Below are 25,808 nucleotides of genomic sequence, written 5' to 3' on the forward strand. Positions count from 1 at the left end.
ATTTCCACCAGTGGAAAATTTTTCCTGATTCTAACACAGTTCTTGCAGAAAAAGCTGCAGGAAAGATGAATGGAGATGAGAGATGTGTGGGCTCAGTCGTCAGTGCTCTCAGTATTTCAAGGAGTAACATGACACTGTACTACTTTAGACCTACAGAAATGAAGCAATCAGAAACCAAGAACTAGTATCTGTCATCTTCCATCCAATTACCTGCTGTCTCTCAGTGCCACCAAACATTACAGTACAACAGGCAGTAGTGCAATAATGAAACCTCCCAGAGATTAGGGCTTTTTATTTTTCTTTAAAAAAAACCCGCAAAACCACAAAAAAACCTGCGACTCTTTCAGCCTCTCTGGATGCACAACAATGCCACACAGTTCTTCAGTTCTGAAACTCAACCTAACAAAATTTAGGCAATGAAATCTCTTCATGGAACTGAAAAAAAAAATATATTAAGGCCTGATTCACTGGTATGATTCCATTTTTCCACAATGGGAACAACTTGTCTCCTCACTCCCATGTCTGTCTTATCAACTTCCCGTACACTCTGGTTGATAAACCATAGCACTTGTCTGTAAGTAAAGCTAGGCCAAGTTAAGAAGATTTAACAGAAAATACCTGTTTTATCCACTGAAAAGCAGTGTCTGCTGAGGAACAGAGCTCCACTGAAATCAGGCAGGATCTACCAAGGTAACTGGCCTGACTTACTTGGGTAACTCTCCCTTTTGAAGGCCACCCGCACACAGGTATTATTCCATAAGTATACAAAATTAAGCCCTGCAGATTTCCAAGGATCTCTGTGCAGACACAGGCCTAGATCACTCACTTGGTGTTCTGAAACTTCAGAACAGCAAAACACGAACAATCTCCCTAGCCCCTTCCATCCAAGCGGTACAATACCTTGGTGGTTATCTTTTATCTAAGATTTGTTTATCCCTCTAGCACAATATGCTATAAAGCTGTGCAGTGTTGTGAGCTAGTCAGATATATTTGCTGATCTAGTTGGATTAATTAAAACTTTTTGCTTCCTGAGAGATAAAGATGTTGCAAGTAATCCAGGACAACCTGATAGTCCCTCTGGGACCATCTCAGGTGGTTGCATGCACTGTGTGTGAGCAAGAGTACTGTGTAAAGTTTGATTTTCCACATTTATGTGTCATTTATTTAATAGTAATTTTCAGTTTTTTTAAATAGCATAGCTCAATATCATGAAATAACATTTCTTTCTTCATTCTTACCTTCTCCTACTCACTGCCCCATCTCTCTTGATACCGCAAATTCATTTAAACATATCAAGCCAATGATAATAAAAGTAAAGCTTATATAAACACATGCTAGCTATAACCCTGTAAAAAAAAAATCCCATAAAGCTTCCCAAGGAGACTGCTTTACAGTTTTAAAGCTTTTTAAATAAAGACACATGGTACTGCTATAAACTAGAATGTGAATACCTAGAAACCTACTGCTATGTCAGGGTTAATGCAAAACAAGGCACATATGTCCCCACAGTGCTTCTGCCAATTACACTTGTTGCATCCACCCAATCTTGCTCTTAGACTGAAGTTTCATGAAAAAGTGGATGATGCTAGATCTTTTACCCCCTAACAGTAAATTGTTTTTTACTGTAGGCTACTGATACATTTATACTCCAAGCCTTTTCCATGCAGCTGTTCAGAGAATATTAACATTGTCAAGTTCAGCTGCTGCATTGAGACCAAGACTCTGCCTTGAAACAACTCAACGGCTCCAAGACATAACTGAGATTCCTAATAATTAAAAGATAACTCAAAAGGGGACATTTCCACTGAAAGGCAACTTCATGTAACTTTCTGTGTCATTTCCTTCTGTGTGCACTGATGGGTAAATGTGAATGAACAGTTTTACTCTCTCCTGGTTTGGACGTTAAAGAATTAATCATTTTTCTCATTGCGTTATCTGAAATACCAAACTAGTAAATGTATCTTCAGTTCTACTTATAACTTGTATCAATTACTTTGTTGGGAAGAAATCTTTACCTCTAGTCTTTCAGGTGTCCTGCCACCTTTTGAGAACCTTTCTTCAAGTTCTGAAATACCAAGATGCACTCACTTCAAAGACAAGGGGTAGGGGTGATGCATAGCTTTACTGTTGGTATTTCATCCAGCGAGATATTGGTGACAAGGCCAAATGTCAACTTGCCCAGAACAAGACAGCTAGAAATATACCCAAATCAGACCTTCTTGTAAAATCTTTGGCATTCTATCTCAATGTTTAAAGCCATTCTGGGTCAAGCAGTTCTTCACTGCAAGGCAGTCCCCACATCAACACCTCCTCCTCCATTAGTCCTACATCTCTTAGAAGTCCAATTAGAAACTAACAATCTCCTCCAGAGAATCTCCACCACTCCTAACTAAACTTCTGTCTTTGAGATGTAGTTATTAATGCACAGCTGTGTTTGCAGCCTTTCTGGGTGGATGGATGCTTCTGCAGAGCAGCAGGAGAGCTTCTAGTTTGGAAGCATCCTTGTGCCCTTCTCTCAGCAGCCTCAATCGGGACAGTTTTGCCAAACCATGTAGAAGATTCACATTGTACAATATAGAAGGTCATGAAGAAGTGAGAAGTTGTCTGTAGTCCTGAGCATAGGAAAGACAAGGACCTGTTGGAGCGGGTCCAGAAGAAGCCACAAAAGTGATCAGAAGGCTGGAACACATCTCCTATGAGGAGAGGCTGAAAGACTTGGGGTTGTCCAGCCTGAAGAGAAGGCTCCAGGGAAACCTTAGCGCAGCCTTCCAGTGCCTGCAAGAAAGCTGGAGAGGGACTTTTTACAAGGGCCTGTAGTGACAGGACAAGGGGTAATAGCTTTAAACTGAAAGAAGGGAGATTTACATTAGATATAAGAAAGAAATTCCTTATAATGAGGGTGGTGAAACACTGGGACAGGTTGCCCAGAGAGGCGGTCGATGCCCGATCCCTGGAAACATTCAAGGCCAGGTCGGACGGGGCTCTGAGCGATCTGGTCTAGTTGAAGATGTCCCTGCTCACTGCAGGGGGGGTGGGCTAGATGGCCTTTAAAGGTCCCTTCCAACCCAAACTGTTCTTTGATTCTATAAGCTGCTTCATTCGTCCCTCGCTGGGCCAATTTCTGCAGGACATATAAAACTTTGCTAAGTGCAACCTGTCAATAACCTGCAGGGAGCAGAGGCGGTCACCCAGCTCTCCAGCCACTTCACAACGACTGCTGTGGAAGCATTCTGCACCCCACATGCCAAGCACAGTTTGGGGGTTACATCTATATGTAGCTGAAGCAATTAAAACCTCGCTAGAGGCGCCACGCTCTTGTTCAGAGAGACGTATTTTCCCCCACTGGCCCACATTTTAAGAAACTGTAAGAAGCAGCTCAAAAATTGGCACAAGTCCTCTACTGCTGAAGAGGCCAAGCCCTTCTGCAGCTCCTGGATAGGTGGTGCAGAGCCGTGTCTCTCCCATACCCCACATTCCTGCAGGAAAACAAAATGCCCTTACACAGGACTGACTCTTGTAGGACACCCTTAGAGCAGAGTCGGATTTAAACCATAGCTAAACACTCAAGCCTATAAATTCCTACAGATGTAAAGCCTTCTCATATTACTATCTGTTGCTGTGAAAAATATGATTTAATCTATGTTGCTGGCAATGATTTTTGCTAGAAGGTACATTTGCACGTACATTTTCCTCAGGATAAAAAATAAAATCCTATGGACTCTTAGGATTGCTTGTCTGGAAGTCTGCCAGACAAGCGTTTTCCTACAATTACACACTGTTGTGTCAGTGCGTGGGCTTAGCTACTGCTTAACAAATTTGCTAGATAAACCTCCATGATTCATACAAACAGCACTCAAGTGGCTAACTACCATATATTGGCAGGGAACTGATGAATGTTACTTGAACAATGAAGGAACCCACTTGAATAATGAATTAAGTTTTGGCAGATCAATGGAGAGATGACTGACAGTCTGCAGCACCCCGTGTCACAACTCCAAAACAAGAGCTGAGGAACAGCAAGGCAGGGTGCCACGATAAACCAGCAGCTTTTCAGCATCATTTGGCCTTTGCTCACTACAGGAGGTTTTAGAATCAGAGGTGGCTCTGATGAGAGCATTTCACCCGATGTCAATAGCAAAGAACATGTCCTATTCTCTCTGTTTAGTAAAATGAAAAGCAGGGCAGGGTATCAAGAGGAACCCACCCACGCTCTCCTTCATCAGCTCTCCCCTGAACAAAACCAACTTGGGGTCAAAGCAACAGCAATCACGTTTGTTTTCCTTTCCAACCTGCAAATCATCATCCTGTGGATCGTTGAGATGAAAATAAGAAGTCAGCATTTCAAGCCATGAAATCAGAAACCGAGTTTTAGAATGACCTGTCTAGAAATCGCTCCAATAGCTGGCAGAAATCACCAAATTTCCGGAGAAGGTTTCCTGTAGAATCACCACAACAAATTCTTCTGCTCATAAACAAAACCAATTTGAATTAACAAGCCTGTCTTCACCATAAGTTAAAACCAGTCATTGAAAAATAATACCTCCTCCACAAGGACCTCCCCATAAATCTGGAAGAAAACAGAAGCCAAAGCAAGCTATGTATATGAGAGATAAGTATCTCTCTAAAGTAAGAACAACAAAGCATCCTTTCTCAGCTCTTCTGGCGACTGATGGATGACTAAAGAGATTCTTCTGGGACTTCACATCCTGAAAAACAGTGAAGTATTCAACACTCATTAACACTCCTGCCTTCAGTATCTTGTTTGGACCTTCCCTTGCAGCAAGGATCATCGGGGCATTTCAGTGACCAGTGGAATACACTGGATTTCAGTTATTGCTTAGATGAAGTATGTGGTGCGTTGGGCTCCCTCAGCTGGACAAATTAAGTCATGTAGATGCCATATTTATTGCACTAGACTGACTCTGCAATCTGCTCTATGTCATTCAGAGCAATTTCATCATTGCACATGGACAGGGGCAAACGGACTGCTCCAGGTTACATAAGAAGCATGCAGAAGTCTGTCAGAGACCTTCTGAGCTGCAAGCTGGAAAGCTGGCCACTTATATCCCAGTGGCAGCACAGGAGGGAACAAGGCATACTGCAGTACCCAAACTTTTATGGCTTAAACATTCACACTTGTTTCTTCAGAAAAACTTGTCTCTCCTGAATTCTGCAGGCTGTTTCGCCTTGCCATATTGCCACCTTCATCAAAGTGCCTTTTCCCTTTCACAGACTTTCTGCTCACTGAAGTCCTGGCTGTGCTGAGTTGTGAGATCGGAATGGCGTACAAAGCAAAAGTATCTTTCTAGCTTATTCCTTAATACAGTCCTTTTTGGGAAAGGCAGAAACCCAGTTAGTTTTACATCTACAGCTGTGCCGTAGAAGCCTACAGCCTGCCTGTAGACTGAACAACATGCAACAGAAGAGACCGAGTTTCTTGCTAGAGGCTGTAAGCTGACAGAAGATAATGTGGGGTTTACAGGTAAGGTCCTTCCTGAATGATAAGTGAATCCTGGTCCACTCCAAGGATCTGACGGATCTAACTATTTGCTCTGTTCTGTGCAGAGAGGGGATGAAATGACCTGTATCAACACAAAAGCAGCTACAAAAAGCAGATTTGCAATGCATATTCAGCAACTCTAGGCAGAAAATGCAGAATAGGTATTTAAACAATAACCCTTGTAAAAACCTTGCTCCCTTGTCACAGGATGCTTTATGTCTGCTATTTTTAGCTTTCCTAGTGTCAAGAAGCAACAGAAAAATATTGCTGAACAGCACTGGACACCAAGAAAGACAAGTGAAGCAAAAAGAAATCTGAAGTAAGCTCCACAAGATGAGGTTAAGTCATTCAAAGCTCTTTTCTGCAAGACAGGTGATGTATTTCAGTCTAAATATCCCACCCGATTCTGTCCTCGGTGAACAACCAAGTGACAAACTGCCAATCAAACTGAAAAGCATCCCCATTCATCTGGGTTTCCCCCGCCACCACCCTGCACTGAGCAATGCTTTATCAGCAGCCACAGAATCTTCACTCAGCTATTTTTAACAAGTACACCATTTTGCAATCCTGCCCACCAGAAAGATTTGCAAATCTCCACAAATACTCCTCCCGCGTCCCGATAACTTTGGCAGCGTGAATAGGAAGCTTTGGGCTTGCAGAACAAGCCGCTGCTAGCTGACAACATAGCAAAGATTTTCCTTCTTATCTGAAGTTTGCATGGGTAGGCAGCTGGGATTGTGATGAATTACTATCTCCGATACTAGTGCTAAGTTTAAGACACTTATGTGGCACAGTCTGTTAGAAAAGACGCTGCCAATATCAACTATTGGTATTAGCAGACTTCTTCAGGAAAACTACCAAAGGTGTTTCACAGTCTCTCTCTGCTTACAATAGCAGTCAGTTCAGGGATCAAAGATTTTTATTGATTGAAATGTAATTGAATTTTGCTGAATTTTTATCTCAAAACACTGTTTCAACAGAAAAACTGTTTTGAAAACAACTCCAACGAATAATTTTCAGTTCTTACTTACACCTTTTCTTGGGACCAAATCCCTTTCCCAAGCTCACCAGCCACTTTGATTGCCTGAGAAATTGCTTTTTCCATCAGCTGTTTGTTGTGCCTTCCTTCCGACTGTCATGTTTTTGGCAGCTGGCACTGCAAAACGTGTTTATACAGTCCTGCAGGTTCGATCTCTTTGCAGAAATATTGCAAGTATAAAGCCCACAACCAGTATTGATTAGGAAGCTGGCATAATTTCTAACCAGTATTCAACCAACCGAGCAACTCCTTTAGATTGCAGGAACAATCCTTATACTGATGTGCATGAACTGAAAAGCTTCAAACGTTCATTGATATATTTGCAAAAAATTCAGCCATTTGATCACAACTGAGCATTTTTACAGTTACAAATAATCTATAAAGGTTTCTTCTTTCTGTAGGCTTCCCCCATACCACTATGCTCTTCACCCCACTTACAAGAGAAGTCACATTTATTTTGATGGCATTATTTTTATGCAATAAGCAACTTTACTGTCCTTTTGCCATGCTTCTGGAATTTTATATTCTACTTTTGATTTTGCCCAAAAGCTTATAAACCTACTCATGGTTTTCCAACTACAATGCCTACAGGTACCACTTATAAATTTATCATCTATATTTAAATATTTTGTAGGTAACACTTACAAAAACTATTAAAATCAGCCAGTGGCACATACACAGGTTGTAAATGTCAACTTTGATACTGCTTTGATACTTTGATATTCCCCATCTTTAATATGTGTTTCAGATATGAAAAAGCAAGAGTTCAATCCACCTAGAACAAATACAAAGCAGGTTACAAGCTCCACTTCCTTTGCACGTACTGAGGCCACGTATCTATTTTGTCATAACTATTATTAACATTGCTATTATTCATTATGTTTTGACAGCTCTCACCCCTTCCTAAATCATTTACCATGGCTGCCTAGTTCCTTCTGTGGGACCCTCCTCTGCAGAGCAGTAGAAGTCCTCACAAAAGGCAAGGGAAATAAATAATACAATATTTAAGATGTTCTATATCCACTTTATTCTCCAAACCCACAGCCTTCTGTAAATATCACAAAGCAGTTTCAACAAAAGGCTAATCAGCACCTATAGGTTTTCTACGGCCAGCTGCAATCGCTTATTAATGCTCTAGCTTGGGGATTTGCGTTTTATGGACTTCAAAATATTTTGAAACACATCACCATGTAAAAAGATGCTGTTCAGCAGAAATTTCACTGCACCATGCTGCAAGCAGAGTCCTAAAACTGCAACTTCTTTTTTAAAAAAGCATTTTAAAATCTCCAAACAAATGGCTTTAATCTCCTACAGATCGAGAAATACTGTAGCAAGAAAACTTCCTTTTTATAGTTCAGTATTTCTCTGAGATATGCTCGAAGTGTTAGCTGAGATAATTACCAGAGAGATTCTGCAGATTTTATTTTCAAAAGGTTTTGTTTGCTCTCTTGTTACATAATTGCTTAGTGTTTGTATGGAGCTCAGAAAATACAAAGCACCAGAGAAATACCAAGAATTATTTATTTAACAGAAAAATAATTCTCCCAAATGATATTAACATTTTCAGCAGCCTTTACTGTATTTTGAAGATTTCTGTTAACCTGGAGAGCTGCTCAGTGATCTAACCTTGGCAGCACATGAAATGAGAAATGTGCCTTACCACTATTGCTTTTAGACTATTTCAGCGGAGCTGCAAAACAGCGAGACGCAGTGATAAGGTGCAATATAGTGTCTTTTGATTTCCTTCACTTCTAGCTTTGCTGGTGACAACGGTCACCACATTCAGGAGTTAAAATCAGGGTTACTTGTAACTCAAACCAGCACCATAAAGTACACAATCACCCTACAGAATAACTACGTGTTTTGAGAATTGGCTAAAATCACTTCAAGTGTTTCCAGGCCAGTGCATGTTTATAGGCAAAACTCAGTCAGACTCCCGGGATTTGAATATACACCATAACTTTCAACCGAATTCCAGCCAAGACCTTTCAAACGCAATGAAAGCCATCTTTAAAGTGTAAAGAAGAGGCCCCGAACTCAATATAAAATTGTCATTGGGCACACTTACGTATGTACTACACTTTATCTCGCAAACAATTTAAAAGCTACAGCAACTCCAGAATTTCAATTATTGTTTTCAATAATTTCAAGTTCATTTCATGATTATTTACAGCTACTTCAGATTTCTTAGGATGTCAAGAAAGCTTACAGCAAGTGTGCTATGAAGCTGTCTTACTAACTACACCACTACTTTTTGCTTAAACACAGTAAAATTAAATTCTACTTACAGCCAACCATCATCATGGCCACCGAAAAAATCTTCTCTCCATCAGTGGTTGGTGCTATGTTTCCAAATCCTATCGTTGTAAGGCTTGTCATGGTAAAGTAGAGAGAGGATATGTACAAGGAGTCTTTACTGGGTCCTCCTTCCCACTGCCCTGAGCCAGTGGTGTTGTATCGATATGGTGTCCCAATACTCAGTGCCAACTGGTAGAGCCAGCTATCTGTTTTGATTGTATTAGTGACTTCATCTATAACTTCGTAGTCCCCGATGCTGTACCATATGCAGGCTAGCCAGTGGGCCACCAGTCCAAACACACACACCAGCAGTACCAGTACAGCAGCACCATATTCCAGATAATGGTCCAGCTTCCTGGCAACTCGACCGAGTCGTAGAAGACGCACCACTTTTAAGGAACTGAAGAGGCTACTGATCCCCTAGAAAAGAATAAAAATCATTATTCCATCTGAAATATCCTGCTGGTTAACACAGAAGGCTGTACAGCGATTCCTGCATCTGCTTTAAATCTTTCTATACACTTTTTTCATGCTCCAGATGACAGGATACAAGATCAAACCCTCCTCCCACTCCAGTACGTTTGTCCTCATCAGGGTAAATCAAGTTTGGCACTCATTAGTTGGATTAATTACTTTGTTCAAGCTCAGTCTTTCCAAGTAACAGAAGAGATCTGTGAAATCCAAAGTGAGAAATTGCATGTTTATTACAAAAAGGAGGGATTCAATACTCTGCCAGTTTGAAGTAAACGGGAGACTCCGCTTTGACCTCTAGGAGGTCAGCCGTGGTGGAAGAGCTGTCACAGATGGAACTGCACGATCCAAGTGGAGTCTTCTCAAAGCTTCTCAGAGAACAACAGTACTCCATTAAATCCAAGCAGAGGATTGCTATCCTGATCAAAGCAGGGGTCCACCAACTTCAACAACCCTCAGCATTAACAGATGCTCAAGAGAAACATCGGGAAGTAATTGTAATGGGTAACTACAGAGACATCTATTGTTCCTCCCCTCCACCAGAGAGTAGCTGGGTAAATTCCTCTAGTCCTACAGTCTCCACCTCACATCATCCTTCACCACAGCGAATCTAACTCTGGATATTTTTTTATTTCTAAGAAGTCTCACTGACTGAACATGGAACTAACAACTGTGGGCACATCACATCTCTGAGTGAGGGTAATACAGACTACCAGACACTGGCAAGAAAACCACATGCCTTTGCATATAGGGTTAATTTCCTTTCCCATCAACAGACATTGCAGATACTTTTCTAAAGCAAGTATTTGTGCACTGTGGTTTTTTTCACGCAAGATAAATGAAGTTCAAATAAATTGAAGTACAAATATTTAGGGAATAGAAGCACAGGCACCATCAAAAAGTTAATAGAAACATCTGAGAGGGAACAAGAAATGTGTATGTCCTCCTCAGTGCACAAATGGTTTACAATGTATTTTAATAGAGTTTATAGATGCAGAAAGAGAAGAAAAATATGTTCCTGATCTATTGCAATCCCATGATATACCTAACTTGTGCATTAAATTAATTAGTGGCTCAAAATAGAAGGTTTGTAAAGGAAGGTTTCTAATATAAAACATTCAGAAGCTGAAGACATTTAATTTAAAGTAGAAATTAAGACATAGAAAGCAATGAGGCAAACATTCCTAGTTACTGTGCCAAGATTAAATTGCCCTTTTCTATGCATCATTATCAAATCAGTCTAGTCAAAACACTGGCTAATTATATTATCAAACAGTGAAAGACTGAAGTTTCTGGAGTTTTCCATACCAGAAAAACATTAATCTCCTTTGCACCTCTGTTTCTTTTTACAACTAACGTTTGAAGGTTAACATACATCTGATATTTCTAGATGTAATCTGTTCAACAAAGTTCTTGTATGCTTTTCAAATCCTGTTGGAATTTGTTTCAGATCCCCAAATCCTTAATAAATTGAAGTTCTGTATTTGCATTCAAGCTCTCATGTTGACTAACACCACGGAGGGAAGTGGAATTTTCCCATTTTGATTTCTCTATTTTGCATTTACACAAGACACGGATCTAGTTTATCATTCTTATTTCCATCTAAATGTATATCTACTTATTTGCTTTGGGATCTATGCCTGCGAGACACTCTGAACAGCCAACTTGTCCAACAACCTGGCAAGCCCCTTGTAATGTTCATGAGACAATGGACCGGGACCAATGGACTACTAAATGAGGGTGACACACCACACAAAAAGTATCTACATTAAGAAAGAAAACTACAGAGTAGTTTAATAGTGTATTTCAGGAAATTAATCTGCAGTGTGTTTCAGTGAATTATCCCTGAATCTGAATGTTTACAACTTGCTGTGGAATCAGAGGGAGAAAACAGCATGGTGTTTTTTCGTAGGATCAGGTCCTGTTGCATAGGTCAAGGAAATACGCATTGTTACAGAATCACAGAATCACAGAATGGTCGCGGTTGGAAGGGACCTCTGTGGGTCATCTAGTCCAACCCCCCTGCCGAAGCAGGATCACCTACAGCAGGCTGTAGAGGACCTTGTCCAGGCGGGTCTTGAATATCTCCAGAGAAGGAGACTCTACAACCTCCCTGGGCAGCCTGTTCCAGTGCTCCGTCACCCTCAGAGTGAAGAAATTCTTCCTCAAATTGTTTCTGTTTTACTTAAAGAGTCACTGTTCATTACCAAGATTAAGGCTAGGGAAGGAGTTAGAGACCTGGAATCTCAACTTGGGAGTTCCCTTTTTGCACCCTGTAGTTTAAGTTTGTCCCAGTGGCAAGGCTTACACTGCACTTCCTACTGCACAAACGCAAACCGAGAGTCAGCCCTTGATCAGGAGAGTGTACAGTCTGATACTCCATCCTCCAGCCATATTACATCTTCTGTCTCAAAGTTACGTGGACAGTTTAGCAGTTGTACAACTAATGCAAAAATCAAGTATTTATTTCAAAGTCTAGGAGAAAGATTGTGCTGTGATTTTTTTTTTCCTAAGCACAGATAACAATTAAATCTCTTATGTATAAAACAAAGAGAAATGTTTCATTTTAGCTTACATTGAAATGTATTCTTTCCAAAGAGCAATTCATTTAAGTAAGTTTCACTGTGAGTCTTAAAGCCAGTTCAGTCTGACCCACTACATTAAGGCCAAAAAATCAGAGATACCTTTATTGACCGTTCACATTTCATGTCTAATCTTGCAAAATATAAAGACAATACTGGAAGCTTTAAAAGCCTATTCCATTAAATACTACCTAGGAAAGAGCAATTAAGCCCACACTAAATGAACATGTGATGTACTGCACTGTTTTAAGTACTGGGTTGGGTCAAGCTGGTACCTTTATACTTAAAATCACCTGACGATAAATGCACAATTGTTAATAAACAAAGCTCTGCCCAAGATTCAGTAACAACCTCTTTGGTGAAAATTCTGTGAAAGACTGACTGCCTTGAATTAAATTTGGGCTATTCAGAAATCCAGTGTTCTAAACTCAAGTGCTGGCTGCCTTTAATGTCATTTTTCTTTTAACTGTATTTATGCTCCATAATTAATATTTTGGAAACCCTTCTACTAAAAGATGGGCATTTGCTCTAAGTGAAGTAACGTCAGCACTCAAGGAACAGAGAGGTGATTAGAGACATTGAATGGAGCATGTAACCCCGTTTGGCACTAGCATCATGTAAATAAGGCACGTTTTTGATACTGAAGATCCAACCTTCCAGAAGGACCATTTGTCACTCAACCGCCGTACTTAATCAATTGGGCCAACTATCTAATATCTGCTGGTCTGTGTTCTCTGACTATCTTGTTACTTTATGAACCATCCAGCCCTGCCCCTTGAGATTTTAGGAACCATCCAATCCTGTCCCATGAGGTTTTGACTAATGTATTTGATCATGTCTTAATCAGATGAGGACATTCAGCTTGCCCAGCTGTAGAAATCTTTTAACTGAAAAAACACCTACTCCAGAATTACACTTTGTGTGTGAAGTTTGGAATCAAATTCCTATCTGATACACATCATCGATTTAAGTGTTACAAGTGTGAGTCACAGGAGACTTTCCCAGCGACTTCTAAGGCCCTTGGACCAGAAGACACAAGCAGTAGCTCTGAACTAGCCCTTTTTCTGCTTCTGCTTAGCAAGCAGCTGAAGCCACCACAAAGGATGCACACAATGTCAAATTTATCCAGAAATTTTGAGGACTGGATGTTCAACTCTAGAATTAAATTAGCCATTCATGATTAAACAAAGCCCAAGTTTTTTCACGTAAGCACCTTGCAAAGTCTGTTGCATGTTCTCAGATCCTCTTGATAGACTAAGAAAGGAAATTCAGTTTCATAGTGGAGGCACAAGTGATGACAGCATTCACTCTGAAATGCTAAGGAACCCCTCCTTCCTATCAAAATTACCTGCATCTTGCCATTTCAGATCCTAGATGTTACCACATTGTCGAACTTCAGCCTTCCAGGATGAAAGAAGTGTCTAAGCTGTATGTCTGACTCCAAACTTTTCTGACCGTGAGGCTGAGAAAGATACTTCCTGCAACTGCGATACACGCCATGGGAACAGACCTCTGCACCCAGAGCAAGAATGGGGAGCCAAGTTCTCTTGAGCTTAATGAATCCCTGATAAGCCAGGCAATAGGAAGGATGAAGCTGTCAAAGTCATGTTATACAGGCGTCGAGAGCCAAACATGCAAGAGGATAAAGGGAACACTGTCACCAAACGAAAATGAAGGTTAACAAGTGCAGGAAATATTCAGGTTAGTGGGAGTGCCAGAGATGGCCTCCTAAACCAGGAAAGAGACTGGAGCCTGTTCTATACTAAAGGAGCAACAGAATAGCAGAGCTGCATCTTTGTAAAAGACATAAAAGATTTAATCAGCTGGTTACTTGCTAATCTAATAAGTCTTTTCTGCAGTAGGAAATTATTTCATAAGTGTTTAAAACAGTAGAATAAAAACAAAACCAGCCATTAGTTTCTACCATCTAAATATACTAAAATCTGCTTAAACCTCAAAATCAAATCCCAGTATGCTGAAATGGTAAATTTGTGCATAATCTGTTTTTTCTATTAGGGAACAGTGTATTTTTAACTCTAGGCAATTTTTCGATTAGATTTCACTTCATGATTTTTTTATTTATTTGTTGTTAGCTGTGGGCATATATGCAACAGCAACAAAAAAATGAAACATGCATTTAAAATGTGTTCTAAAACTGAATCCCTCCCGGCTCTGAAAATGGGGGATTGGTACTGCATCATTTAACAGAAAACACTGTCTCAGAAAAGGTCAGATGAAAAAAACAAAAGAGCTTTTTTACTACATTTTGATGTTCAGCATATTGTGGTTTTGAAGAATTTATGGAGTGGCCAAGAACCAGAGCTGGGATCTTCTCTATGAAATGCTGTAGGGTATGTTGCCACTGCAGTCAAAGGTGTGACTGCAGTATATAAAGACCTTCTTAAGTTAAATTTAAGCTAATATGCTTAGAGCTGCTAGATGCAAGCAATCACAGCAACCTGGATTCAGCAAAACTAGCCACTGAACTGATCAAACCCTCTGAGGAATCTGCAGCCGAGGCTGAGCTCTCTACCTCCGTGCAAGAGCAAAAAAAGTTTCATGCAAGCTGAGCTCAAGCAGACCTGCATAAGCCACAACCACACCATGACTGAGCTCTGACCACCCTCCTGGGGTGGGAATTCATCTCACGTAATGCTGCAACCTCACGGCCAGCCATCCAGTCTATGTGAATTGTCCAACTTTCCTCCCTGGCGAGTGACGAGAGAGTCATGTCAGAAGAGTGATTCACCCAATCCATCTCAGACAGCCTGGGATGGGATGAATCACCTCCTGGAGCTGTCTTGCTCCCCTCCCACTGAATACAAAGAAGCTGAAGCCTATCACTTACACAGCTTACAGGAGGAGAAATTAAACTCATGCTTAGATATCTGGATAGCTTGGATCTGGGCAGCATCCAAACCTGTATTATGTTATTACAGAGATGGATATTATGGAGCACTGCCTGACAATGCAAGACTTATCCTTCTCGATATGAGCTTGGAGAATAAATGCTATTAATAACAGTAAGCTGAGATTTTTCTGCAGATGCAATAGCTTGCTGATTTCTTCATTGAATAGCCAATTACTCCACAGAAAGTAATGCTACACTATATTTGGTTCTGATAGGATTTTGCAGAAGTCCCCATCAGCTTGAGGAAGGAATTGAATCAGTTCATAAAAAAATGAACAATCACAAAGTAAACTGGACAGGGGTTCTTGACCTCAAAAGGGCAAAAGCTGTTAAATTATAAATAGTAGTATATTGAACTATAGACAATAATAAGTGAAGACAACTGGACTGTGAGAGATAGAGTCAGGCACCCGGCAGCAGAGGACACCTGGAATGTCCTTATGTCAAAAGGTACAAAATATTCACAGGTTGTATCTTAAAGCAGGGCAAAAACTTGTAAAGCTGAGCATCAGTTACAAATGCGTAAATAATCATCCAAAGGAAGAAAACAGAAACACAGAAATGACAATATATAAGAAATAAAAAACTGATCAACAGAAAGCTACACCTTAGAGGTCAAAAAGAAAAGGGATAAACTGAGCATTGCCAAATGCCAGGTTGAACTTTTCCTTGTAAAGAACATTAAAACAAATAGCCAAAGATTCTCCACATTCATAAATGAAAAAGAACAACAAAAGTGATCAAGCTGCAATGAAGTAAAAATAATCCAGGCTGGAGCTAAAAATAAAATTAATTCTTAGCTTTAGTTTTCAAAGATGATGGTGACTTTTTCCAGAAAAGCTAATGCATCAAGAAGGAAATAAACAGATATATTACCTGAACAAATATTAAGGGAAAGAGTAATTAGAAACATTAAGATAAATCAAAATGCAATCAGTGCAGCAATAGCTTTGCTAAGCTTAGGTTAGCTGGGATCCAGCCAAGTTTTCCTGATAGCTTTCTCTGATAACACACTCCATTTTCTAAATAAGAGAAATGGAGTATTTCAGTAACACAAAGGGTGAACTTATTAGGAAACACAGAGAAAACAGGGACCACAACTGGGGTTGTAAGGTGACTGAGGAACTTGTGAAAAGGATGGCAAAATGGAAACCATTAAAAGGAAGTCTAGCAAGGGTTACAAGTGGCGACTCGCTGATTTCGTTGGCTTCTTAGTGAAGTAGGCAGAAACACTACATGGTCATAAAATCTGCTGATGGCATAGCTTTGGAACACACTGTCAGTGCAAAGAATAACTGGGTGGGAATAAAGGAAAATGTGATAAAGCTTAACAATACAGAGTCTCAAGGCATTCATTACAGGGCAAATTCACAAAAATTCCCACAACTACAAAGATTTGTGCTAAAGATTACTGAGAAGAAGAAATATTGGGGTATATGGGTTAATTCCACAGTGACTCAGAGCAATCAGTGGGTTGCTGGGTTTTTAATCCAGTTCCCAGATGGATCAATTGAGTGTTTCCAACATCAAGATTAAAAGCCAAACCCCAATTAGAAAGGAAAGGTGAATTCTCTGCCTGGAGTTATATGTACAGCTCTGCCCTAATGGGATGTATTCAAACTTAACTCCATGCAGAGAGGCAGCTGGAATGGCCAAGAAAATTTTCATAAAAATTCATAAATGAGGTTTCTAGGCAAGATCTGTTTGCTTAGATTAAGGAAAGGAAAATAGGCGTGTTTATGCAGGGCAGGGGGGATGACTGTTCTTTCTAAGCACACTGATGAGATAAACATGAGGGAAGGAAAAGAAGTATTTACCCAAGGCAGCTGGCACAGGGACAAATGCAGACTGCAAATCAAGACCAATCTGCAGACACCATGAGTTAAGGTGGATTTTGACCAATTTATGGGAGCGGTGATATGATGAACCTGCCCACCAAAGCCAATGACTCAGTGACTATAAAGGTGCCTGTGAGTTTTATCCCTAGTGTTTTTTCTGGTTTTGTTTTTATCATTTGTAATGTTGAAGTGAAGCCAATAGAGTGTGAAGAGCAGGATGCACTTCATCTCCGCCTCCACCCCAGTGGGGAGGGGTCTGCATCTGAACTAGTCACACTAGCGTGTCATTACAGTCTATGGCGAGAAATTGGCATTTTAGGGCAGGGCAACTCCTCGGATCTGTTTTGGAGATGCATCTTAGAACATGAGAAGCCATACCCTGAATGTGTCTGTGGACTATGCCCAGCCTGATGTTCACAGAATCACAGAAGGTTCGCGGTTGGAAGGGACCTCTGTGGTTCACCTAGTCCAGCCCCCCTGCCGAAGCAGGGTCACCTACAGCAGGCTGCACAGGACCTTGTCCAGGCGGGTCTTGAATATCTCCAGAGAAGGGGACTCCACAACCTCCCTGGGCAACATGTTCCAGGGCTCCGTCACCCTCAGAGGGAAGAAGTTCTTCCTCATGTTCAGACGGAACTTCCTATGCCTCAGTTTGTGCCCGTTGCCCCTTGTCCTGTCACTGGGCACCACTAAAAAGAGTCTGGCCCCATCCTCCTGACACCCACCCTTGAGATATTTATAGGCATTTATAAGGTCCCCTCTCAGCCTTCTCTTCTTCAGGCTGAACAAGCCCAGCTCCCTCAGCCTTTCCTCATAGGAGAGATGCTCCAGTCCCCTCACCATCCTCGTAGCCCTCCGCTGGACTCTCTCCAGTAGCTCCTCATCTTTCTTGAAGTGGGGAGCCCAGAACTGGACAGACTACTCCAGATGGGGCTTCACTAGGGCAGAGTGGAGGGGGAGCAAAATCTCCCTCGACCTACTGGCCACACTCCTCCTAATGCATCCCAGAATCCCATTGGCCTTCTTGGCAACCAGGGCACACTGCTGGCTCATGGTCCACCTGTTATCCACCAGGACACCCAGGTCCCTCTGTGTTTTACCAGATGAATTTCTTGCTTAGCACATTTTGAAATACAGTCCAAATACTTTATTTAAATAAATACGGGCAAAACTTTCATTACCTTTTTTTCATCAGAAGTAATTACAGACACAAAAAATATCACCCAAAGTCATCACTTGGCTGATTCTGTAAAGCCAAGGTACAGCTTAGCATTTGGTGCTGAAGCAGTGAAAAACGTACAATTTTTGTAAACCTTGGGCAGTCTTCATGGAGCAGTTATTACATGGTAGTGCACAATGTAAAAGAAAACAAAGTGTCTACAGATAACGGGAACAACTGAAACCACGAGTCTTGCCACCATCAGCAGGTGAGCAGGCAGGCACACCTCCAGAAGGTGCCATTCTGTGCAGTGCAGGACTGTCCAGGAGGATGTACAGGCTGTTTGAAACTTACCCAGCAAACCATTCCCAAAAGAAATTTTTGAGCTTAGCTACTTAAATACAGCTTAGCTCTAAAATCCCTGGTTAGCTCCCCTTAATGCTTCTTTACTGGAGTTAATGTTAAAATAAATCTTCCAGCATATCTCAGAAACCCTATTTTTTTTAGGTAAACAACGTAGTAAAGTTGCATAGTTACAAATCAAAATGCTAGAATGAGAAAAATAAAAAAAAAGGAACATTTCTGATTTATCACCACTTTAAGAACTGAATTTAGGGATGCATTCAATTACGTAAATCCACACAGGAGTAAGGGGCTTTGCTTCTGCAACAAGCTATCTGGATCCTGGGTCCAAACACAAGCAGAGCCCCTTTAATACTTGACCCTGCACCAGTGGTAGCAATGGGAGTAGAGACTGCAGGGCACACAAAATTGAGCCTTACAGCAAAATGAAAGCAAGTAGGTTTTCTCATGCAGTCTCTGAAAGCAATTCTAAATTTATTGCTTGAGATTTATCTTTTTTTTCCAAAAGGATGAGGGAACCTTTTTTTTTTTTGCCCCCAACTCAAATGTCAATAAGGTATAACATTATAAATAAACTTCTAGTGTTCATGGCACAACTATACAACGCAATACATTTCAAACAGTGAATAACTGAGGTTACAAAAAGAAGGGCAATTTCAAAATATTTCTTCTAGATTCAAGTTAAGGGGGATGTGGCATCTTGCACTATTTATTTGTTAGTGCATCAGGGTGTGCAGCTGGGGAAAAAATAGGATGGTATCATAAAATCTGGCAGTTTTCACCGACTTAGGGAAGGTGGACAGAGGATGAAATGGGAGGGAGAGGAAGGTGTGTCACATTGGTTGGGACAGCTTCTGAGCAGAATACTGAACTTAGCTGATAGTTCAATGCCAGCAACAAAGTCCCTACCCAATGTAGGAATCAAAAGAGAAGAAATATCTGGAGAGAGTAACCAGAGCTGCAATGTTTCTACAAGCACTCCTGGAATTACACATATCCCTGATGCCAAGGGATCTACGTAACACCGACCCAGTCTTTAACAACATAAAGACTCACACCACGTTAGAAGGCTCTCTCCCTAGAAAAACTTTGCTAATTCTGGTATTAGCCATGCAGTTAGTTTCTCCAAGGCAGTACCTTGGCTCCATTTTGTGCAGAGCAATCGCCCATCCTTAAGCCTGTGATTCTTCTCCTCCCATTGTCGGCTGTGTACAGCAACCTCAATAACATGGATTTCAGCTACTCCCATCAGCATTATTTCAGTGAGTATCTGACCGGATTATTTAATTTGTCTCATCTTCTTTGTAAGCCTCCCCCTCCTTTGCAAGCAAAAGAGTCACACAGGACTCGAACCTTCTCTTGAAAGTACTCCACACACAATTCGCCCCAACTGGACTCTGCATCATTTAATACGGCTCTGACTAAAGATTTAAATGGCTTGTACCCAACATCTGCTTCCCAGTAACATATACCAGAGATTAAAAAAAAAAAAAAAGGAAAAAAGACCACTGAAACACATAATTAAAGTTCAGTATGCCATAATCCGCATCAGAGCAGTGCAGCACAAGGCTACCAGGTCATACGCATCTTGAGGGACAACCCTGTCTGCCCTCCCACCACCCCCTGCATTGACTCCAGTTCAGGCCCTTCCTTTCACAAGTTGCCCCTCACATTAAGATGACATTCGTGTGTCTCCACACGGGAACCTGCAGAAATATCCCAGACTTTGTACAGCATGAAAAAAGCTGGTAATTAAACAGTGGCAGAAGTTGGATAAAAACTTAGCTTGAATAAAAGCTAAAGAGACACGATGCGATTTTAAGCTATGTGTGATAGGGATGAATATGGCTGACCATCTATATAACACATGCTTAAGGTGGATACATTTATACTTAGACACTGCAACCAAGCCATTATATTATTATATTGTGGTTTTCTGCACAATACAACAGGATGACAGTATTCTTCATATTTAATTGCCTTCCAACTGCATAACAAAGCAGAAAATGCCAGGTGCCAGGCTTAGCGTGTCTGTCATTACGTTGCTAGTTTTCATCATAGTTTAACATTTGGCTGCAGCAGGGATTTAGATCTGGGAATTATTTTCTCCATGTCAGCCACCTAGATTTAAAAAAGGTAGCTAGCCATAGAATTTATTTCAGAGCCACAGCCACATTCTTGAAACACACCAATTTATCTTCACCCTGCGTATGCCACTCACTCTGGGGTCCACAAACCCTTCTTCAATATCTTCCAAAAAGGGAATGTTTGCAGTGAAGTACTGCAGATGTGAATATGGCTCAGCTACTTATATCAGCTTTTACTTGCTTTCAGTTCACAGACATTGTAATTGCTATTAATTGCAGTGATGCAAAGAAGTTGCTACTCCTGCTGAAATAGATCAATAATAGTAATTAAAATAAGATTACAAGGATTTCATGCCTTAATATGTCCTGCACAGATCACTAAATTTTAAAGGCCATTGGGTCGTGTAGTCTTACACTATTAAAGAACAGACATAGAACTTCAGAGTTTTAGGTCATTCAAATTTGTCTGCTTTCACTTCCAGTCATTGGCTCATGAAAACTAATGTTTGCAGAAAGGATGATCTTTTATACAACTAAATTGAAAACTGTCTATTTGGCTATCTGTATGTACCATCCTGACATCTGGTCCCACTCTCTGCAATATGTGCCGTGTCATTTTAGGGCCATGTTTCTGGCAGAGATGAGACCAAGCTTCTAGGTTTTGTTTCATTACAAACTCAGAAATCTCCGTGAAAATTCCCAAAACAGGAAAAAAAAAAAAAAGACTAAATCAATTTTTTTCTAAATAGCAAAGGGGGCTTTTTCAGCTGTATTTAACACTTTATTTGTGGAAGCATTTCCCATTTGTCCAAAAGCTTGTTCATCCACCTGGTCTTGGGAACATTTATTCTATGTACTGCTTTACAGAGGCTCAAATGCAGCCCTCAGCGGCACTGTATCAGCATGCCTGTACCTGAGAGTGGGTACCTGAAGTCCTTCCAGCTCCAGATTCTCTCCCAACAGCACGGGTCCACATGAGGACAACAGCCAAGTGCCTGCACAACATCCTGGTTTCCCTGGGATGTAAATCTCTGCATGTGGTCCCAAAGGGAGTTGCAGCATGGTTTCACCGTATCTGAATAAGCAATGGGATCAGCGTCCTCAGGCACACTGTAAACCCATCTGCTGACAATTTCAGCACAGTGTGACTCTGGTAATTGTGAGTGGTATGGAACGGATGGCTACCCATGCTATAAACAACCTCTTGGTAGCCCAGACTGACAGAGGTTGGATATTTATCTCCTCTAGTAGGCAGAACACATATAAAGGTTAAGCCTCAAGGTAACATAATTCTCTAGCTTCAAAAGTAGGGAGTCATGATTTTAGAAATGTAAGTGATGGTACATACACCAATGGAAAGAGTTGTTACATACAGCTAAGTACTCAGAATAAAAAACAGAATCACCACAAGTAACTGCAAGACAAAAATCAAACTTCCAGTCGCTACATACTTCACAGCCTAGTAACAATAGGAACTTCATGTGACCACAATTTCTGGATCCAAACCCACTACTCCAAATTTTTTTCTTTAATTTTTAATTTCAAAAAAAGAGACAGACAAACATGGACTTTTGGACTAAATCTAAATAAGTTTCAGAAAACTCTTTTACTTAAAAAAAAAAAAATCAGCCTCATTTCAGAGACCCCGAGCACACATGCTCCATTCTGGTTTGCACCTTGAAAATTGGCTGGATTCCTCAGTACGTTTTATAGTGTCCCTTCTCACACTTCTATATATGAAAAGATTTCTGCATGGCTTTGGTTTAGCCAGAATTTATTTCAGTGCAAGTAATATTTCCCAATTAGAAAAGATGCCATGCATTTTTCTGATTTCTAGGACTATCATCCTACCAATTTTCTTAAATAAGATACGTATCCCACTAAGGATTCCACTTTCCTCTCTCAGCTCATTTTTCTCCAGTCTATTTTACCTTGTTTTCCTACTCTTTCAATACTACTTAGCCACTTAATTCCTCATCCATCACATCAATTTAGATCACTCTATGCTGTGCAAGGTATCTCTCATTATCTTACCTTTCACCCTCCTTGTCATACATCCAAATCCCCCTGAGCAGACTGTAACAGCCTGGCTCTGTAACTCCAGGCATGGAAACCTACACCTCTAATTCTACCACAAATCATCTTAATCCCCCCCAATTCTCAATTTGTGTGTCACAATCCTTTTCATCATATTCTTGTAGTGAGGCTCCACATCCACTCAACAACAAAATAACTTTGATTTGTAGTCATGTTTGCCTCAGGTGGGAATTTCACAAGACTCCAGCCTTGGCCTAACGTTGTCCACGATGGGAATGACACTGTTTGTACTCCAGCCAAGACCGACTGCATTTGAAGAACTCCAACCCTCAGTAAGAAAACTCACATTTCCTTTTTTCAAGCTCCTTTTTTTAATCTTTTGATTTATCTCCTCAATTCTGACATTACAAAATAGCACTCAAGTGCATAAAGCATCTTATTATACAATGACTCAGCAGTCTCTGCATGAGTACCTACATCACATACAGTAGTCTACATCTACAATGGAGAGACATAAACCTAAACTTCCTCGGCCATATTCTTCTTCATGCATGAGAGACCTGCTCATAGGGAGGAAAATAAACTGCCTGCAATGGTGTGTTCCCCTACTCATGCAGTCCCTTAACAACTAACAAAAGTGCATTTGATGCTTTATGTGGAAAACAGAGAGATGGAGGTGGGACACCCAAGTGAACTTTGGAAAGTCATCTTTCACTCAGCTGGCTCTTCGGGCTATTCACTCTTACTTGGGTCCATCCTTCACCACCATACCAAGAACTCAAAGAGCACCAGGACCTGCCCCCAAGGTCTTTCCCACTAAGCTCTGACCTTCTGTTAGCTTCTCCTGAAATGCCAGTTCTAAAAGAACTCTTCTCTCTCCTACTTGCTGTAAGGAGGAAACACTCACCTTCTAATGAGAAATACTCTCCTTTTAATCAATCAGAATATTTCTTCCAAATTAAGCTTATTTATTTACTTATTTTTCACCTACGAACAGTGTTTGAGCATACTTCTGCTAGTGAGCCAAAAAGTTAGATCCCAGAAAAGAAGTACCAGTCAAAATAAATGTCGAAAACCAAATGAAGATAAAGAGCATTAATAACTACAAGCACCCAGAACACAGCGACCAGGTCAAAAGATTTAAATGTCAGAAAGCAAGCCGTATCACCAAAAAGAAATAAATCTCCCCTGGAAGACAGAGAAAAAGGAAAATGTAGACCCAAGGAGGAACGACTGACTGTTTACATACCTGTTTTCAAAATCGCTTCCATTCTTTTCAGGCACTAGGGAAAACTGGAGTTGGAAGGGTTTGAAATGAAGTATATAAGCAGTTACACTACAATGTCTGCTGGAAGCTCAAGGGCCGTAACACCCCATGCCATGAGAAAGAAATGTTACGCTTGGTTCTCTTATTAAAGAGGAGTTGATATTTCATTTGTTGGAAGGTAATTGATAGCAGCTCTAGGATCACTGGAGCTCATGATACCTTGTTAATGTTATTACATTTTGGTTAAAGTTTGCCACTGTAAGTATGCCTTTTTATATAACGCACTATGCCAATGAATCTCTTCACTGTCACAAATGTTGCAGATGGTTTATTTCCCCGCTATATGTTAGAGAAAAAGTTTAAGCTCATCATTTAAATCTGTACTGCTCCAGCACAGAAATTTTCTGTTTGTTTTACATATTAAAGAACGAATATCTGGAGACAACACTGCATTTTTATAAAAATCACGTTCCTCTTAGTCTGAAATTGGTTATCTTAAAAAGCTGTATTATATTTACAACCTTGATAATACCACCTCCTTGCACAGCCTGACTGTACAGCCTGCTTCCAGACAGGCAGCCCTCATATGATCTCGAATTCAAGTTGCAAGTATTATCGCTTCTGTCATATTTGCTATAAATAAAATGGAACAATGTCAAAAGATGGTACTCAGCACAGAGACAGGGATGGAATTTTAAAGGAGCTCTGCAAAATCTGCACCAAAGTCTGCATTAAAAAAATCAGAATGCAGATTTTATATAGTGAGGGTATATACCTGCAGAATTTGACAATTTAAAAAAAAACAACCACCCCAAAAAAAAAAACCTCAAAGGTGTTCTAAGAAAAAACTGTTAAAATATGAACAGAGGCTTTTTCATCTGTTCATGGCCCTAAAGATAAAAGGCTCTAGAGAAAAATTAAAACAAGTTCTAATGCCATTATAGTTGCATTTTAATAATGAATTTTCTCTACGCTGACTTGTGCATGCATTATTTGTCGCAGTTATTGCTTGTTTTCTCTATTATCTTAAGCTGCAAGCTCTATTTCTTAAATGTTAATACATTTAGCAGTTAAAAAGCTTTAATTCAGCATCCGTTTAAGATATTTATGTTTTCTGTCCTCAAACAGTTTCTAAGATTCCAGCAGCAGCTCAAGAACTGTTTAAAAAATTGGAGATAAATCTCCCTCTCAATCAGACATTTTAGAAGACATCACAAAAAAAAAAGAAAATTACAGCATGGTTCAAAACCTAATCCTAGGACAGGATTTTAAAAATGCTCATTCAGAGGCATTCTCTACTTTCGTATAAGTCAGTGGCAAATTTGTCACCAGCTTCAGCCAGAGCAGCTACAGTTTTGATTATTTACGTCAAGCCATATTAGTCTGCCCTGCAATGGATTAGGACTGCTTAAAGGCAATCACTGGGTCTGAGCTGACAAGGGAGGCTGGGGCAGGAGGACATCCCAACTGGTCCAGCCCATTTTGAAATGGACATGCAACAACGCTTTTGGATGACAAGCCAGTGACTCTAAAACCCACATCCATTAATGTACGTAGCCACATATTGTACTGAAAGCACAAGGCACGCCTTTTCCAACAGGAGAATGCCATGTAGGTAAAGCCCAGCAGCTTAAGACCATCTGGAATATTTGCACAGAGCTTCAGTCGCCTCTTACTGCTGCCAGATGCCTAATGAAAACAATCCTTTTGAGGCAGACTACTGTCACTTACCTCATCCACATTCTCAAAGGCATTGATGATGTCATACGGTAAACAGGACAGAAGATCAATCACAAACCACGTTTTCAGGTAGTTCATCCTTATGAGTTTGGGATCAGATATAACCTCTCCACCAGGGCCAACAAAGGTCGTATGAAAGTTCAAAACAATGTCAACCAGAAAAATAACGTCCACGACACTGTCCAGCACAAGCCAGGCAATATTGTTCTGTTTTGTCTTGAAGGAGACGTTATATGGAACCATAATTGCTGTGTAGAAGGTTAGAATTAAGATGACCCAGTCCCAAGTGGTCTTAAAAGCACAATAGTGTAGTATAATGTGTGGTGGAGTCTTTGGAGCTTCTTGCTTGTACTGAGGAAGAATATCAGATCCCAGCTGAAGAACCTGTAAAAGACAGAAAAGCAAATGTTACTATCTTCAATTAATATGATTCAATAAGAGGTTTTATGGATTTCTGTAAGGAGCAGCACAAAGACAGGACTGTGTTCATTGGACACTGGAAGTCAACCCGTAGTT

At 40.5% G+C, this 25,808-nt stretch overlaps 1 protein-coding gene across 2 annotated transcripts in view; it reads right to left on the minus strand.

The window, feature by feature from the left end:
• Positions 1-25,808, minus strand: part of KCNH5 (potassium voltage-gated channel subfamily H member 5) — a 174,080-nt gene that overhangs the window by 103,451 nt on the left and 44,821 nt on the right. For both annotated transcript variants that reach the window (XM_075426830.1, XM_075426831.1), the window contains 2 exons: positions 25,284-25,676; positions 8,828-9,257 (listed from right to left, as the gene is read on the minus strand). In XM_075426830.1, the coding sequence (XP_075282945.1) occupies positions 8,828-9,257; positions 25,284-25,676 (823 nt within the window). The remainder of the gene's footprint in view (positions 1-8,827; positions 9,258-25,283; positions 25,677-25,808) is intronic.

Source organism: Opisthocomus hoazin, chromosome 7 (assembly GCF_030867145.1).
Source record: "Opisthocomus hoazin isolate bOpiHoa1 chromosome 7, bOpiHoa1.hap1, whole genome shotgun sequence".
NCBI classification, from domain to species: Eukaryota; Metazoa; Chordata; class Aves; order Opisthocomiformes; family Opisthocomidae; genus Opisthocomus; species Opisthocomus hoazin.